Genomic DNA, 16,709 nt, shown 5'->3' with positions numbered 1-16,709 from the left:
CGAGAGCGCTCAACGGGTCGACAGGGGTTGGTGGGTGATTGGATGCTTGGGACGGGCAGGACCACCAGGATCATCACCCCATAGGAGATCGTAAGGCTGGTTGGGGGAGGATGATTTGCTGGGTTCTGGACTTGGGAGGAGTTATTTTGAGATGGGGAGGGATTGGATGGAGGAGGGGTTTGGGGATGTGTGGGGGAGGGACGGCGATAGGATGGATGGGGGGAGGTTATGTAGACGTCGTATCTGTGTTGAGGTTCTCAGTTTCCTCGCTTGAAGGCATGCACAGCCACATGGCCATTCATCGTCGTTCGTTCGTTCGTGATCCGAAACTCCCTTCCTTCGGTGGCACACCACTCGTCCTCCTATCTCTCTCCCTCACACGCAGCAGCTGAAAGGGTGTATGCTTGACGATGGATGATAGGAGGAAATCTGTGTCTCCAGGTCATTGGTTGGAGAGATATTATCAGACGGGGAAGGGCAGGCAGTTAGCTTCAGGACGAAACGTGACTCCGAGACATCATGGGGATTTAGGTATAAGAACAAGGGTTTGTACTACTGAATGTCGTTTGGGAAGGTGATCGTGCAAGATGATGATGGTGGTGTGCGGTTCCTGCATACGTGGTGGAGGGAGGGAGGATGGGAGTTCGTTCTAGGCCATCAATGCATCACGGGAGATGGTCACCATATATCAGATCACATCACCATCATCACCATCACCATCACAGCATACACAAAAAATCATGGCAAGCAACGACGTTTTAGTATCCCCCCTCCTCCCCTCCGACAAAGCCCTCCCTCCTGATTATGTCGAAAAAAAAGACCCCAACTAAAACCCATCCGAAGCAACACAAAAAAAACATAGCAAAATCCGCACACTTTCCTCCCATGGCCAAGCTTCCCCCAGTCCCATCACGAAGAGTTTCAAAAAAACATGGTTAAAAAAAAGCACAGTTACGATAAAAGAGTAGCAAGTAGTAGTAGTAGCATAATTGCAGCCCGCCCCAAGCCCCCGAGCCCAACCACCGCAATTTCAACACCTGCCCCAGCCAGCCCCGAGCCCAAAGCAATAAAAAACCGGCAAGAAGAGAGAGCAACGACGAGACGACGAGGTCCCCGCACACGATGAAAAAAAGCGGCGCACGCGTCACCCAACGAGTCACACTTCGATTTCATGCACCCAGCGAGCAAGTTTTTTTTCGATTTGCCCAGCCGAGTCCGAGTGAGAGAGAGGAGTGAGTGGCGATGGTGATGACAAACACGCCCTTCCGATTCCAGCGCGAGGAGCAGTCGTGTCGAGAGAGCCCATTCTTTACTTAGCCCGACTCTTCCTCGGCATCAGCCTGCACGACGCGTCAATCAGTGCGGCTGGGACGTTTGCGGACGCCGACCGGCTTCTCGGCACTTACATTGTAGGAAGCCTTCTCGTCCTCGTAGCGCTTCTTGTCCTCCTGTGCCTTGGTCTCATAAGGGGTGCGCTGCTTGTCGTTGAGGGCCTTCCAGCGCTCGCCGAGGACTTTGCCGACTTGGCCTGGGGGGTTGTGTTAGTATATGTTTTTTTCGCGATTGATTGACAATGAGTGGAGGGAGGGTTCATACCGAAAGAGATTCCGGGATTCTCCTCGCGCACGTTGTCGCGCTGCTCCTGGGCGAAGAACATGTAGGCGGAGAGACCACGCTTGGGCGCGTTTGGGTCTGGTCCAGAGTCAGTATGGACGCGTCAAAGACCCTCAAAAAGGGTCAGGAAGGGGAAGTTTCTACGCACCCTTCTTCTTCTTCTCGCCTCTGGGCTTGGTGGCGCGCTTGGTCTTGGTCTCCTTAGGCATGGTGGTGGTAAGGTGTGAGGTGGTTCTGGAAGAATGTGTCAATTGAGGTTCTGCCAATGTTTGTCGCGATTGAACACGAAGAGAGAAAGAGCCTTTGTGATTCCGTGTCGCGCGATGACGAGGTGGCTGGTGTTGTTGGTGGAGTTGTGGGATTTTGCACTGGGGCGCGACGGAATGTGATAACTTTTGTGTGGGTGAAATCGCGTGGTGGTTAAGGTGAAGTCGTGGTTGTCGGGCGAAGGTGCAGAATCGACGCGACGGGAAAGCGCAAAGGTGTGTTGAATGAAAGAATGACGATTGATGAGGAACTTACGATGATTGATTGAAGGGTTTTTCGGAAAGTTGGCTGTTGTGAGGGTGTTCGAATTGAACTGTGAGGAAGCAGTCGCGTCAGTGCGAGATCAGATGCGTGGTAGTAAGGTTGGAGGTGGGTGAGAGTTGTGAGAGTTTGTGTGAAGGGCGACGACGAGGAGGGAAAACAACGAGGAGAAATGGGCAGAGATGCGGATGAAACGAGAACAAGTATAGAGATTTAAAAGCGATGAACGCGACTCTTTTAATTGTATTCTCTGGGTATAAGGAGGAAGGGTTGAGGATATTGGTGTAAACGTACCTGTTGGATATGAGTGACCTTTATTTGTATGGGCGTAGTATGGTAGATTGTGAGAGAGAGTTATGAGGCAGAGTTGTGTGTAGAGAGAGAGGTGTAGGAGAGGTAGGCGGGTGGGAGGTGGGCGTAATCTAGTATGTGAGGGAAGGTGGGAGGTGGGCGAGAGGTGGGCGAGAGGTGGGTGGGTGATGGGAGGTGGGCGTGGGCAAGTTGTATGGGAGAAATGTGCGTGTGTGGTATGTATGGTGCGGGCGGGGTGGGAGTGGGAGAGGAGAGGAGTAGGAGCAAGTAGGCGTAGTAGGAGTACTGTAGTGTGTAGTGTGTACTGTGTGTGTATTGGTGTGTGGGTGTGGGTGTCTTGTACTGTATCCCACCTATCTCCAGTATGCACTGTGATTGATTGTGGTGTGTGTACTTGTGGGTGTCTGTACTGTATCCCACCAACCTAGCAGTACACACACCATAATGCGCGTATTGTATGTATGGTTTGTATGTACTGTGCTGCGTGCACGAGAAGTACATATGGGCAGTCCCGGACAGTCTACTCTACTGTGAGTACAAGAAGAAGGAGGCTGTCCGGGACTGTCCACAGTACTGCAACTGCGCACCTCCCATATGTAAGCAGAGCAGTAGCAACAGAGTTAGAAGTACTGCTCCTACTGGCTAGGTGCTGCCGGTACTTTTGGCTGATAACACCAGGTACCTCACATCTGGTACTGCGGTACGGCCATTTACGTGGTACCGCTGGTGGTACTACTGGTAGAGTACTCTAATGCTTGGTACTGGGCTAATCTACTAGCTACTAGCTACTAGGTAGAGTAGAGTAGTAGAGTGAAATGCTGCTCGACCTTGTTCACCTTGCTCGACCTTGTTGCTATAGTACGATATAGTACGATAGTAGGTGGTAGTACTCTACTCCCACTCATCCCACTCTGCCTTAGTAGCAGTAAATGCACCACATAAAGCACCTCAAAGCACATCTCCCAATCCACGCTAAGCTGCATCCAGCCAGCACCTCTCCTGCCGACTGGTGCCGAAGTGCCATCATCTGCCTGCTCTCTCTACAGTACGCCTTCTACGCCCTCTGCGCCTTTTCCCCCCTCCCCTCACATTTTGGCCCATCACTCACCCATACCCATACCCATACCCATACCCATACCCATACACCCATACACCCATACACCCAAACACACACACACCACACTCAAACCGGGAAAGAAGAGACGCCAATCGATCCACCCAATCACCGTGCTTAGCCGTTGCTTGTACCAGTGACTTCACTTCCCTCACTTCAGACCAGAGGAACGTAACCGAGTATGGAGGGGTGGAGGTACGGGGGGTACATGGGGGGGATAATCATAACAAGGGCGGCCTCATAACGAAGAGAGTGGGAGGGAGTGCTGATACTGCTGATACTGCTCATACTGCTCATACTACTCATGCTGCTCATGGCACTCGCCCACCTACCATCACCACCCACCCATACACCCACACACATCCACACACACTTGCACCTTCTAATCACCCACCACCCACTTTCTCTGTGTTCATATACCACTCAGTACTGCGCTACAACGCACCTCCTACCGCACTGTGTCCACCCACCACCTACAGCTGAGAGACACGCATAGGACACGCATATCAACCGCTCATGTATGTACAGGGCGCGGAGAAACACGCATATAACAAACTGAAGCAGAGATACTATCGTACAGTCCCAGTTGCTGCTCCATTCAGTTCGCTTCCTCACCTAACATTCCCCGCTTCTTTCCTCACATTTGATCTCCCACAGAGGGACAGAGGGGGGTCAACATTTTCTTCCATCCTGTGCCATACCGTGCCATCCTCTACCATACCGTGCCATCCTCTACCATACGACTCCACCCACTGCTGCAACTACGCACGACATCATACAGTATGTACGGAGTATGTATGTACCGTACCATACTTACAGGTGTGCGTGTGTGTATGTATGTACGCATGTACACATATGATTGCGCCTAGCCTGTCTGTCTGTGTGTGAGAAATAGCCTCTCTCCTCTCTTCCCCCTCCCATGTCGCGAAAGAGAGAGAGACAGGCATCATTTTCCCCAACCCAAGTACGAAATACGAACAACGGTGGTACACCAGCATAGTATGTACACACGCACCAAAAGTGCAAGTACCATACCATACACACCCACATACACCCCATACAAAAATACACCCACCTAGCAACTTCGACGGATCAACCACATCCCGCCCGCCCTACAATTTTCTGGACTACGTACGGATCCATACCTACCAGGCCATACCATACCATACCATACATCCTGTACCATGCCACTTTTATGATGCCCCATGCCTGGTGGTGGCCCATGTTGCGCTTGCTTGCTTTGCCCACGCAGGAAGGAGGTCAAAATCCACCACACGCGCTCGCCCCCCACCCCATAGCCATGTCCATCTCAGACAGACAGACAGACAAACAGGCAAGAAAGAGAGGAGGCGGGGACTGTGCAGCAGCAGCGTAGCTCTCCTCTCCAAATAAACCACCTAGCACCTACCACCCACCGTACTATGGTGTGTACTTACTAGCAAGCAAGCAAGCAAGTTCCAGCCCCGTTTCCTCACTCCCTGCTCATCTCTCTGCTCACTTCTCACTCACCCCCTTCTAATCACCCCCCCCTCATCTGGGCTGGTGGGCTAGGAAAGCAAGGTAGGTAGGTACAGTACAAGACGCGGCGGGACGCACGAAGAGGGAAGTAGAACTCCGCTCTCTCAGTCACTTGTTTTCATTGAGCAGGTAGGGAGGCACCGCCCATTTACTTGCTCTAGTTAAAAAAACGGCAGGCCAGCCAGAACATTTCAGATAGATCAGATAGACGGAAAGAGAGAGGCAGGAGGCAGGGCGTGGGTGCACACAACCCACAACCGACCATACAAATGACCACAGCCCACCCATACACCCACCATACCAAACCCGCGCAGTGTAAACTCCGCTCCGGACCCCGTCCTCCGTCCTCCGCTCTCCCCCCCCCAACTCTCTCTCCGCTCTCCTCAAACCACCGTACAGCCACTCCCCCCATCCCCATCCCCGCCTCTCTCTCTCTCTGGCGGGATTATGGTAAACGCACGCACAGATGGATGACCGCATCGCCCGCAAGCCACAAAAATACGCCTCTTACCAAGCAAGCAAGTACTGGTGAGAGGCGCTGATACTCCCCTGCCCTTCCCCTCCCAGTCCAGAACCTCCTCCTCCTCTATTTACCCTCTCCTCCCCTTCCACTCCGTCCAAGTAAGCAGTAGACTAATTGGCTGGCTGGCTGGCTGACTCCTTGACGCCTTGACTTTTTGCTAGGGGCCTGGCTGGGAGTACTACTGTAACTTGCTTAACTTGCTTTACCCACGCAGGCGCTAATGGCTGTGTTACCATCATCGGGTCGTGGGTCTGTTGGACGGCGCGGGCCTGAGTGGCAGTTATGATGTGACGGGGGACCGAGGCTTGGTGTCACGTGATGTGATGTGGATGGGTCACGTGGGGTGTCGTCATAGAGGTGTGGGAAGTTGGAGTTGGACGTTGGATGTTGGAGGCGGAGGTTGGGGGGGGGGTGATGTTGGGGATTTGTTGGATGGCTGCTGGTATTGATATATCATCTAGGTTATCAAGCAGAGTCGATGGGTAAGTAAGGAAGTAGGTCACAGTGATACACAGACAGGACAGGCGTCACGGTTGGGATAGATAGACAGGGCTCATCAATACCATCAATACCATCAATCCATCCATTCATCCATCATCATCAGATTCAGATTTAACTTGAAATTCGGATATAACTCATCGCTTTAACCCATTATTCCCATCCCATCCCAAACTCCCCCATCCCATCACATCCCTTCTAGCAGCCTAGAAATCCCTCTCCCGGCCAGCAGCGAGACAGTATCCCCATCCCATCCATCCATATCGTATCATCATTTCATTCCCGTCATCATCATCATCCCCGCAGACCCGGCGCATCCATCACCACCAGTCTCCCTGCTCGCCGGCCAGTCTGCTCGTCGGCCTATCGGTCTCCTCGCTGGCTCGCTCCGCTCGCTCTACTGCGCATTACCGCTGTTCACGGAGATGATGGCGTCTTCCTCGATCAGAGCGACGTATTCGGTGCCCATGGCTTGGACGGTCTCGAGGGCTTTGACGGAGGCTTTCGCTGCGAATCCTCTGTTGCTGTAGTCAGTAACATGCACTATAACCATCCACCACCCATCGTCCATCCGTTCATCGTCCATCCACTGCCCCTCATCCCTCTCTCCATCCACCCCTCCATCCCACCTTCATCCATCAAATCCGCTCGGGAGGACCGGGAAAGATCGAGGAGTCACATAAACCAGCCGGGAGAGGGTTCTTTCTACTCACTTGAAAATCTTATACTCGTGCGTTATCATGCCTCCCGCCGCGCGGATCTCATCCATAGCCGCTTCGAGGACGCTGTAGGGCGTGTTATCGGGGTATGAGACGATGACTTGGCGCTGGGGTTGGGTGGCGGCGGAGGCGAGTGCGAGGAAGGTGAGGATGGGGAGGAGGGAGAGCTTCATTTTGGTAGTTGTGGTGGGTTGAGTGAGGGTGTTGTAGTGTTGTGGTAGGATTTTTCTTTATTTCGTTGGTATGTATGTATGTTGGGTCTAAGATTTTCGTGGTTGGAGGTTAAACGTTATATGGGGGATTTTGTGGTGGCGTGTGTGTGTACGGTTTATGGGATGCCTGGGGATGCATGTGACGTTTTTGGTATCAATAAGTACCTTCCCGACGTGGACGACTGCTTGGTGTTTTGGCGGGCTAATTCCAAATGTTGAGTTGATCAACGTTCGGAGGGATAGTAGCTAGTGGGAATGATTTCTATGTTTATTATACTGCGAGGGGAACGATAGATAGAAGTTATAAAAAGATGGAGGTAGAATTGATATGTTCGCGTGATATGCCGGCTGTCAGCCGTGGAGTATCAGAAAGTGGTGATTGAGGAATGGATTATTAAGTTCACACTAGCGGTGAACATAGAACTGACTCTTTTTACTATTATACATGTCAGTCTGACGGACTAACCTGAATGCACTTCCCCGTTAAAGTACACTTTCACTTGTCCAACTTCGATACTTTGGCGGTGAATATTCACTTCATATCATATCACCCAGATCTTATCGTAACCTAAAATAGACTAGCGCCCGATTTCACGCCAAGTTCATGGTTTTGTTCAGGTCGCGGATTCCGACCTGGACAACCTCACCACCACAACTCCCTCCTCCATTTCCTTGAAAAGCACCCTCTCCTACAACTCCACCACTCGTTCACTCCCCCTCTATCACCCCTCCCTCCCACCACACGACATCACAGCCCCAGAGGCTCCAACGAAGACTAATACTGGCGAAGGAGGTTGGGTGAATCATCGTTGCTTTGGAGGCCGTTGAGCAGAGCAGGCGAAGTTGTGGGGTACTACTACTTTGCGTTGTTGAAGGAGGAGGGCAAAAAGGCATCAAATACACGATTCTAGTTCTCCCAGAGAGTTGAAAACTATCTTGCATGGATGTAACTAGGTGCTGCTGTTGTTGAGACCAGAACCTGCCCCGTTGAACAACCGTGTGTGCTCTACGCGCTTCTCGCCGCACGCCCGCCACCGGGCCAATTACTGCTTGTTTTCCTTTCACATACTACATCGTCGTCACACCTTTCTCTATACTACATAACCCATAACCATGTCTTACGGGGCGTCAGATGAGGTGGCGGAGGACTTCAAGGTGGCGCTGGAGGACTTGACTATGAACTCGAGATATGAAATCAGCAATCTTACTATCATCGCGAAAGAGAATACAGAGAATGCCCTCGCCATTTCGGAGGCGCTGAAGGATCATATTAAACGGGTAGGTGACATTTTCATACTGTAGAGTTCACTCTTGAACTGTTTTCAACGGAAGGGGTGTAACAGGCGTCTCTTTTCATCATTCTTCTGTATTCCTTCGTTTGGTTTGAACCTTTACTTACATTCATACAGACCGGCCCTTTGAAGAAACTCCCCGCGCTCTACCTCCTCGACTCGATCGTGAAGAATGTCGGCACACCCTACACACTATTCTTCGGTCGGCAGCTGTTCTCGACATTTATGGAAGCGTACGCGCTGGTCGACAACAATGTTAGACGGAAGATGGAGGAGATGCTGAAGACTTGGAAAGAACCAGTCCCCGGGTCGATCGATACACGCCCAGTGTTCCTCCCTGAAGTGACCAGGCCGATTGAGAATGCCCTCATCAAAGCCAGGACGTCGGCCATTCAAGCACATCAAGAATACGCCAGGCAACAACAACCACTCGCTGGCAAGAATCGTCCATCTCCAGTGCCTTTCCGAAACACAGCGACACCGCCCTTGCAACACCCAAATATGGCGGGGAACCAATATCCTGGCTCGCAATACCCCCCGCCATATGGCAACCAGCAGGTATGTCCCTTCATCCCTCTTGACGATTCCGTCACTGACCATTCCCAGCAACAACAACCCGCTCAATACCAACCGCCGGCTGCGGCACAGCCGTGGCAACCTCAGCCTGCACAAACTCGGGGGTATGGGGTGCTGGATGATAACATAGACACACTGAACAGTGATATTGCACGTCTCATTACTGCTGCAAAGAGTGAATTTGCTCAAAATCCATATGATGGCAGTATCCAGACAAGACTTAAGGCCCTGCTTGATCTACAGAGCATACTCGGCAGCCAAAAGCTGCCTCCTGATCAGATAGCGCTCATAAAAGACCAAGTCAAGGCGCTGTCTGCTGCATCTAAGCCGCAAGCGCCGCCGCCGCAACCTGCGCCGGCACCTGTACAAACCCCCGTAGCCGTATCACAACCGCCTGCGCAGCAGCCCAGTCTTGCGTCTCTCTTGGGCGGCCAAAATGCATTGGCTGCTCTGCTGGCGAGGTCAACGTCGACACCTCGCGCGACTCCTCCACCACTACCAGCAAATGTACAGCCAGCGCACTCGCAGCCGTCGTATACACTCCCAGCATACCCACCACCCCAGGGCCCTACGGCCAGGCCACCTTCAGCGACGCCAAACCCAATGTCTCTCCTCGATCAGCTGCGAGCTGCTGGATTATTACCCAGTGAACCAGCGCCGACGGCAACACCACCAATCCGCCAAATGCCACAGATTCCTCCACCAAGCGCCTTCCCAGGCATCTTTCCCCCCCCTCCAGTTTTACACGGTCAAACCGGCCAACTCCCCACGTGGGCTGGAGGTCCCCAGGCTGCCGTTGACATCGTCCAACTCACACCTGCGTCGCTCAAGATGTAAGTCACCCTTTATCCCATACTAGTCAACGCGCCTAACACATACAGTCCCCGCCCCCACCTGATCGGTCGCCTCTACGAGCGTCTCGGCATCCCGTGCACCCAGTGCGGACGCCGCTTCCAGACCGACGAGGAGGGCAAGAAGAAGAAGGCCGCGCATATGGACTGGCATTTCCGTGTGCACCAGCGTATGGTCGAGGCGGAGAAGCGTGGGCAGCATCGGAGTTGGTATGTCGATGAACTGGTATGTATCACCCCACTCATTCACAAGAGAAAATAACTCTAACAGACATGGCAGGATTGGATCAAGTCCCGGGAAACGGACGAAGAGCACCTCGCCAGCGCCACCACCGACAAAGACGCCCCTGCCTCCCAGGGCCCGAAGAAACAGCAGTACCTCGCTGTGCCAGACGACCCGGAGCTGGCGAATAGTCTCTGCCCGATTTGTCAGGAGAAGTTCGAGATGAAGTGGCTGGATGAGGAGTTTGTCTGGATGGATGCGGTGAAGATTGGGGAGAGGATTTATCACGCGAGTTGTCATGCGGAGGCGCGGAAGAGTTATCGTGGGACGCCGGAGCCGGTGTTGGGGAAGAGGAAGAATGAGGTGAGTTGTTCTGGGGGTGGGGGAGATGGGCGGAGACTGACGAGATATATAGGAGGAGTTACTTTCTGTAAGGACGAAGATCAAGACGGAGCCTTAAGGGGGGCCGCCGTTTCTCAGGTCTTGCGGAGGCTGCAAAACTGAATGAGAAAGATCACGTTGGGGTTGAACTCCCCATCAATAGACGCTCTTGAGTTGTGATCTAGTCACCGGTGAACAAACATGGCGGTACATAGAACGCTCATGGACTGAGTATATGAGAAGAGAGAAAGGAATCAACTAGAGGGGCGGGGAGGGGGGATGTATTACAATGCATAGCGCACGGAGTTCAGGGCGCACTTTGTGCCAGAAATATAATCTTTATATTAAATCATTCAGAAAATTCCATTGAGAAAAATGCAAGTGATAAAACGCGATGTTTATGATACACGTGAAAAGAGTTGCCGATATATAAACGAAAGCAAACTACATCCATCCCATTTCCAAACATGCTTCTAGAAATGATATTTACCCCGACAACGGGTGGGTCACGTAACGTAACCAGCTGTATCGGCGTAACGTGCCTAAATGCGTAAACCAGATGTGGGTATTCCCTATAGCTTCTCTACCGTGTATGGTTACGCTGGCCTTGTGGTGCTATGGAGGGGTTCCCGCCGATCGGAGATCCCAGACATGTCATTGGGCAGGAGACGCCTCTCCCCCATCTGGATTACCAAGATGCGCGTACCCCTCCTCCGAATGCCTGGAGGGGTATTATAAGGACAGCTAGCTGGCAGCTTTATCCGGAGCCTTCTCTTTTTTTTCAGACTCGGATTTATTGTTCTGTTCTTTTGAAATTTATAGAGCTTCGAAGCTGCACCGACTTGCGAGAAATACAATTTATATCACGAAACTAGAAATCATGTCTTCCTCTCCCTTCGTCGTCAAGTGGGGTATCCTAGCCACGGGAAACATCGCAGAGAGTACTTCCTCCCCCCCTCCCCCGCCTCCCCCCCTCACCAACTAACAACCCCCAGAATTCACCAAAGATCTCCTCACCAACCCCGCCATCCGCGACACCCACGATGTGCGCCACGAGCTCGTCGCCGCAGCCTCTTCCTCCTCCGCGTCGCGCGCCCAGGACTTCATAAACAACTGCAAGGGCCCCTCGACGGCCAAGGCATACGGCTCCTATGCCGAGCTGGTCGCCGATGCGAATATCGACATCATCTACATCGCCACTCCCCACTCCCACCATTTCCAGAACGCCATGCTGGCCCTGGAGGCGGGGAAGAATGTGCTGTGCGAGAAATCGCTGACGGTGAATGCGAAGCAGACGAAGAAGTTGTATGAGGTTGCTAAGGAGAAGAAGTTGTTCTTTATGGAGGCGGTGTGGACGAGGTGTTTCCCGCTGTCTGTTAAGATCCGCGAGATGGTCTCGAGCGGCGAGATTGGCGATGTCATCCGCGTCGTCTCCGATCTGTCGTTCCCTGAGAACGCTGAGGGGGGGAAGTTGAACTTCCCTAACGAGAATCGCATGGTTAATAAGGAGCTGGCGGGGGGTGCGCTGCTGGATATCGGGATCTACGCCTTGACCTGGGTATTCCAGATCATGTACACGACGCAGCCAAAACCGCGCGAGGCGCCGACGGTACTGGCTGCTATCCAGAAGTATGCTGAGACCGGAGCGGACGAGATGACGAGCATGATCCTCCAGTTCCCCAAGCACAACGCGATGGGGATTGCTCTGACGGGGTTGAGGGCGGGATATAAGCATGGGAAGAACTATGGGGCTGCTATCACAATCACAGGAACCAAGGGCGAGATCCAAGTCGACGGCCCAGCATACTGCCCCACGCACTACCGCGTGATTATGAACTCCGACCCTTCGAAGGTGGAGGAGGTGGAATGTCCGATCCCCAAGGATGAGGAGAGGGAGGGGTGGGGACAGGGCATGTTCTGGGAGGCGGATGAGGCGGCGAGGTGTTTGAGGGATGGGAAGCTGGAGAGTGAGTGGATTAGTTGGGAGGAGAGTACGTTGATTATGGAGACGATGGATGAGGTTAGGAGGCAGGGGGGGTTGGTGTATCCGGATTTGATTGAGAGTGCGGAGTATGATCCGAAGAGCCCTCTTAATGTGGGGAGAGCTTGAGGGGTCGTCGATGGATGCTCGAGATAGAGGTAGAGCTTGATAATGAATTGAGAAATGAACAATGAGATTATGAAAGAGTGAGGATATGATGCCAAAAGTCTTCAATGTGTGTAGAGCTTGGGAGTGCCTTGAGAATTAACAAGGGAATGCCCTCGATGCGAGCTTGGTAATGCTTTGTGAACGAACAAGGGAATGCCACCAGTGTAAGGTTGATGCTTTGTGAATGAACAAAAGAATGCCATCAAAGTGATAATTATAATGCTTTGTAGATGAACAATGGAGATGGTGAGAGATGCGGTCCTTTGACGAATAATAATATCCCAAATATAAACTAAACCACAATGAAAATCATTGTAACCCTTCATTACTTTGAGTTGTTCTAGAAGTTTATTCCTTGTTGTTCTTTGGGGTTTCCGTTGTACGTAAATAGGCTCATTGTGGCGTGCATAAAGGTACGACGTTATGCTTTGATCGGCCCTCGGCACCCCTGTCGTTAAGTGTTCCCTCACAGGACCTAATATCGAGGCCAAAGCCGCGTCAATGAAACTGCGACAGCTATAATACAACGACGATTTGCGGCCCACCGACAATGATATTCAACCATCTATCACTATTCGCAGCATACTGGCACTTGCGCGATCATAGCCCACAGTAACAGAACGACACCAAATCTCCACAATGAGTTCAGTTGACAGCAAGGCGGCGCAGGCCGCGCTGCTGCACTGGGTATGCCCTCGCCCCTCCCCCTCCCCAAGACACATATATAATAAGGGTTGTGGCACACAGAGCTAACGCTGTCTTACAGGTGAACACATTCCCCCTCGATAAGGAAGCTAGGTCTCTGGTAGACCTGAGCGATGGCAAACTTCTATACCAGGTTATGGGTAAGTACCTCCCCCTCCCCCCCTTGACTCCCAGAAGGCTAACATGTATATACCACAGCGGACATTGATCCGACCTTTACGAGACGGCGCAGCAACGAAAAGAAAACCTTCCAAGCGGTCATCCGCGGCCTACGATACTACATCGTTACCGAATGCACGGAGCTGGAGGAGCTGGTGGAGTCGCCGAGCTTCATCGCCATCTCCGCTGATGGCAAGACGGAGGATATTCTAGAGGTAGCCGTGGCTCTCAATGGTGGATGGACAGCCTTTACTGACTTGTGTGAACAGCTTACTTCGTTCCTCCTCGTGGCCGCCATGAGCGGGCCCAGGCGCCAGGATTACATCAGTACGATTATGACTTTCGATCAGGGCGTGCAGGGAGAGATTAAGGATATTATTGAGCAAGTGCGTACTCCCCTTCCTCCTATATAAATTTAGATGCTAACTGAGAACAGAGAATTACGGAGGCCCACGAGGCGAGGGAGTCGGGAAACAAGATATACCAACCCCCTCCTGGCAAAGCTACTCCGGATGAGTTCCAGCTCGAGTATCGATATGGAGTTCTGCTCGGGCAGAAGCGCGGGGTTGAGCAAGAGAATGAGAGATTACTGAAACAGACTGCAGATTTGACGACTCGGTTAACACACCTCCAGGAGAATAATGATAGCCTCCAGGACCACCTCAGAGACGCCGAAGATAGACTTAACGCTCCCGTCAGGGACGACGAGACGGAGCATCGCATTCGGAGACTTGAGGATGATATCAGAGAGCGGGACGAGGTGATTGAGTCGCAGGAGGGCCAGCTTGAGCAAGACCGCGACAAGATGGCGAGGATGGGACGGGAGCTTTCCAACTTGAAAGATGCCGACTCGCGCCTCATCCAGCTGCAAGACGAGATCAAGGAGCTCGAGTTCAAGAACGACGAGCTTACCAAGAAAGCTAACACAGTTGACCGCTACAAGAACAAGCTCGAGGTTCAGAAGGACCTGCAAAAGAATTTCAAGGACCTCGAGCTGGAGAACGAGGAGTTGAAGACGCAGTTTCAGCACATCGATAAGATCATAGAACGTAACAGCAGTCTGGAGGCTTCCCAGAGACAGTTCCAAAACAGTATCTCCAAGGCCGAGATGGAAATCTTTGAGATTGGGAGCCAGAAGAAGATGCTCGAAGCTGAGAATTCCGAATTACGCTACTCGATGTCGACGCAGGAAGAGAAGATCGCACAATACGAACAGGCCATGTTCGAGCTACGGGAGCAATCCCCTCTCCCCGAGATCTCACCCCACGGACAAACATTGGCAGAGCAGATGCAGAATTCTGAAGGAGACCGACAGAACAACCTCGAGAATTTCAGGTTGAAGGCAGAGAATGCCCTCCTGAAGGGGAATACGATCGCGGCCCAGGAGAACAGCTCGCTTCGGGCACAGTTGGAGGAGTCTGACGCACATATCAAGGTCATTGAGGGGAAGTATCGTGAGGCGTTTGAGAAGGAGGTCATCACGCAGCAGCAGCTGCGCGCGATGATGAATCTGGTGGATGATAATAAAAAGTTCGTCAATGCCGCAATGTCCATTGGCACGTTAACCTTGCTTACACCTGAGTACTACAGAGATCTAGCATTTGTGGAGTTGAAGAAGGCGCATACGAGCGTGACTGAGCAGTTGGAGGCTCTTCAGAAGCAGCTTGCTGCTCTTGAGGCCGAGCATGAGGACTCCAAACGAGGGCTTTTGATGGCAACAGCAGATTGTAAGTTTACCCCTATCCTTTTGTGGATTTATGCTAACGTTTTCATAGTGAGTATGGTCGAGAAAGAGGAGATCGATGCCCTCGAGGAGTTGAAGGCCACTCAGGAATCCCTATCCAAGTCTTTTGAGAATGAATTAACCGCTCTCAAGGGCAAATATAAGGCTCTCCTAATTGACTACGAGGCCCAGAAATCACAGCTGATCGAGTCGCTACTCACTAACAACAAGCTTCGCGAGGCCTTGGAGAAGAACACGAACATCGAGGAAACCCCTATCGTGGACGACGAGCCCAAAGAAGTCCCCGCGACCCCAACCCAACCAGACGTAAGCACTCCGTTTTCTCCTCTCTATTCCAAGAACTGGAGGATCTTCAACACCCGATATTTCGTGGGCTCCTACCCCAAGCGGACCAAGAGCGCGAAGCTGTCGGCACAAGAAATTGCGCAGGCATCTCGCATCGGCAACCATTTCTCTTCCCACATCCCACACCCATCGAGGATCATTAACCCCGCGACCATCCCACTGCCTGAATCCCGGCCCACCACAGCCCGCAGCGAGCCATACCACACTGGCGGTGGACACGTCAGTGAGAAGATGTTCAAGTGCAAATCACTAACAGCTACCCTCACAGGCCGAAGAAGTATTGAAGAAAGACGCAACAATCGCAGAACTCCAGGTAAGGGCTCCTATCTACAACCCCTGTGGATCCCCGTCCCTCGCGCCGCAACGGGCACTACCTTGCACCGCGTCCCTACGCCGGCGTCGTTTACAGATGCTGAGCTGGACGCTGCGCGCTTTGCTGCTGAGACTGTAGCGGCCTCACGGGCGCAGGAGACGCTGGTGAGAGAGGCCGAAATACGACAGCGCCAGAAGGGAAGCACAATTGGCAAGGTGCTGGCGAAGATGCGTCGGTAGACGAACGGGCGAGATGAAGGAGAGTTGCTGATTTGTTTGTTTTTAGGCCCAGGTCAAGGAGTTGGAGGAGAATGGGAACGATGCGCAGAAGGTAATGTTTATGTTTCTAGTTTTCCCGTCATTTCGTTCGCGCTGTAGAAAGTGTGTTGAGTGCAGGGCTGGCTCTGTATCTTACATGACTTGTTATGATTTCTTCCAAGCTTGTTGTCCCTTTTATCTCTTGCGATCTAAATTATATATTGGATACAACCCGCTTTCTAATGCAATCAAACGTGCAGGTTGCCCTCGAGCGCGAGAACGACAATCTCAAGCGCGAGTATTCCATGATGACCATGGCATGGTACGACCTCTCCAGCCGCGTGCAGAGCAACACCGTGATGCTGCAACGACGCAGCGAGGTGTCGAAGAGCTGGATCAACAAGCAGCGGCGCGCCGTGAATCCGACGGGAAGGAGGTGATGAATGTGCCGTGCCGTCTGTGGGGTAGCGCGGCGGAGGAGCTCGTGACCTATATTGGACATATATTAAGATCTACTACTACTGTTGCATTTTGGAGGGGCGGTGTGGTGGTAGGCCCGGGGAAGATATATTTTGCCATTTACTCAGTTTGTAATTATAGCCTGGTGCGGCGGCGGATACCCAGTATACCCCTTAGAGTAGAGTGCAATATAAATTTTGGCTTGGAAGTGCTTAGT

General features: G+C 52.3%; 5 protein-coding genes across 5 annotated transcripts; 3 read left to right on the top strand and 2 right to left on the bottom strand.

Annotated features, from left to right (window-relative positions):
* Positions 1-1,313: 1,313 nt before the first annotated feature.
* NHP6 (Non-histone chromosomal protein 6) lies at positions 1,314-2,432 on the bottom strand (the record flags this gene model as incomplete). Its single annotated transcript, XM_018270003.2, has 5 exons — positions 2,137-2,432; positions 1,763-1,848; positions 1,597-1,692; positions 1,407-1,528; positions 1,314-1,340 (listed from the first exon to the last, which is right to left on the bottom strand). Exons 2-5 carry the CDS (start codon positions 1,821-1,823, stop codon positions 1,314-1,316), a joined length of 306 nt encoding a protein of 101 aa, XP_018135512.1. The 5' UTR covers positions 1,824-1,848; positions 2,137-2,432.
* A 4,072-nt stretch (positions 2,433-6,504) lies between these two features.
* VE01_00471 (uncharacterized protein) lies at positions 6,505-6,999 on the bottom strand (the record flags this gene model as incomplete). The annotated part of the gene is made up of 2 exons (XM_018270002.1): positions 6,505-6,625; positions 6,821-6,999. 2 exons carry the CDS (start codon positions 6,997-6,999, stop codon positions 6,505-6,507), a joined length of 300 nt encoding a protein of 99 aa, XP_018135511.1.
* Positions 7,000-7,474: 475 nt separating this feature from the next.
* Positions 7,475-10,691, top strand: VE01_00470 (uncharacterized protein). Its single transcript, XM_018270001.2, has 6 exons — positions 7,475-8,316; positions 8,448-8,888; positions 8,937-9,739; positions 9,788-9,983; positions 10,038-10,343; positions 10,396-10,691. Exons 1-6 carry the CDS (start codon positions 8,152-8,154, stop codon positions 10,438-10,440), a joined length of 1,956 nt encoding a protein of 651 aa, XP_018135510.1. The 5' UTR covers positions 7,475-8,151; the 3' UTR covers positions 10,441-10,691.
* Positions 10,692-10,955: 264 nt separating this feature from the next.
* XYD1 (D-xylose 1-dehydrogenase (NADP(+))) lies at positions 10,956-12,537 on the top strand. The gene is made up of 2 exons (XM_018270000.2): positions 10,956-11,302; positions 11,357-12,537. The coding sequence occupies exons 1-2, from the start codon at positions 11,242-11,244 to the stop codon at positions 12,469-12,471; spliced, it is 1,176 nt and encodes a 391-aa protein (XP_018135237.1). The 5' UTR covers positions 10,956-11,241; the 3' UTR covers positions 12,472-12,537.
* A 434-nt stretch (positions 12,538-12,971) lies between these two features.
* VE01_00468 (uncharacterized protein) lies at positions 12,972-16,708 on the top strand. Its single transcript, XM_059463275.1, has 10 exons — positions 12,972-13,197; positions 13,277-13,355; positions 13,414-13,589; positions 13,644-13,760; positions 13,811-14,904; positions 14,965-15,101; positions 15,150-15,424; positions 15,732-15,776; positions 16,062-16,106; positions 16,294-16,708. The coding sequence occupies exons 1-10, from the start codon at positions 13,150-13,152 to the stop codon at positions 16,471-16,473; spliced, it is 2,196 nt and encodes a 731-aa protein (XP_059320129.1). The 5' UTR covers positions 12,972-13,149; the 3' UTR covers positions 16,474-16,708.
* The last annotated feature ends 1 nt before the right edge of the window (position 16,709 follows it).

Source organism: Pseudogymnoascus verrucosus (assembly GCF_001662655.1).
Source record: "Pseudogymnoascus verrucosus strain UAMH 10579 unplaced genomic scaffold scaffold_1, whole genome shotgun sequence".
Classification (NCBI taxonomy): domain Eukaryota; kingdom Fungi; phylum Ascomycota; class Leotiomycetes; order Thelebolales; family Thelebolaceae; genus Pseudogymnoascus; species Pseudogymnoascus verrucosus.
This window is presented reverse-complemented; position numbering and strand designations above follow the sequence as displayed.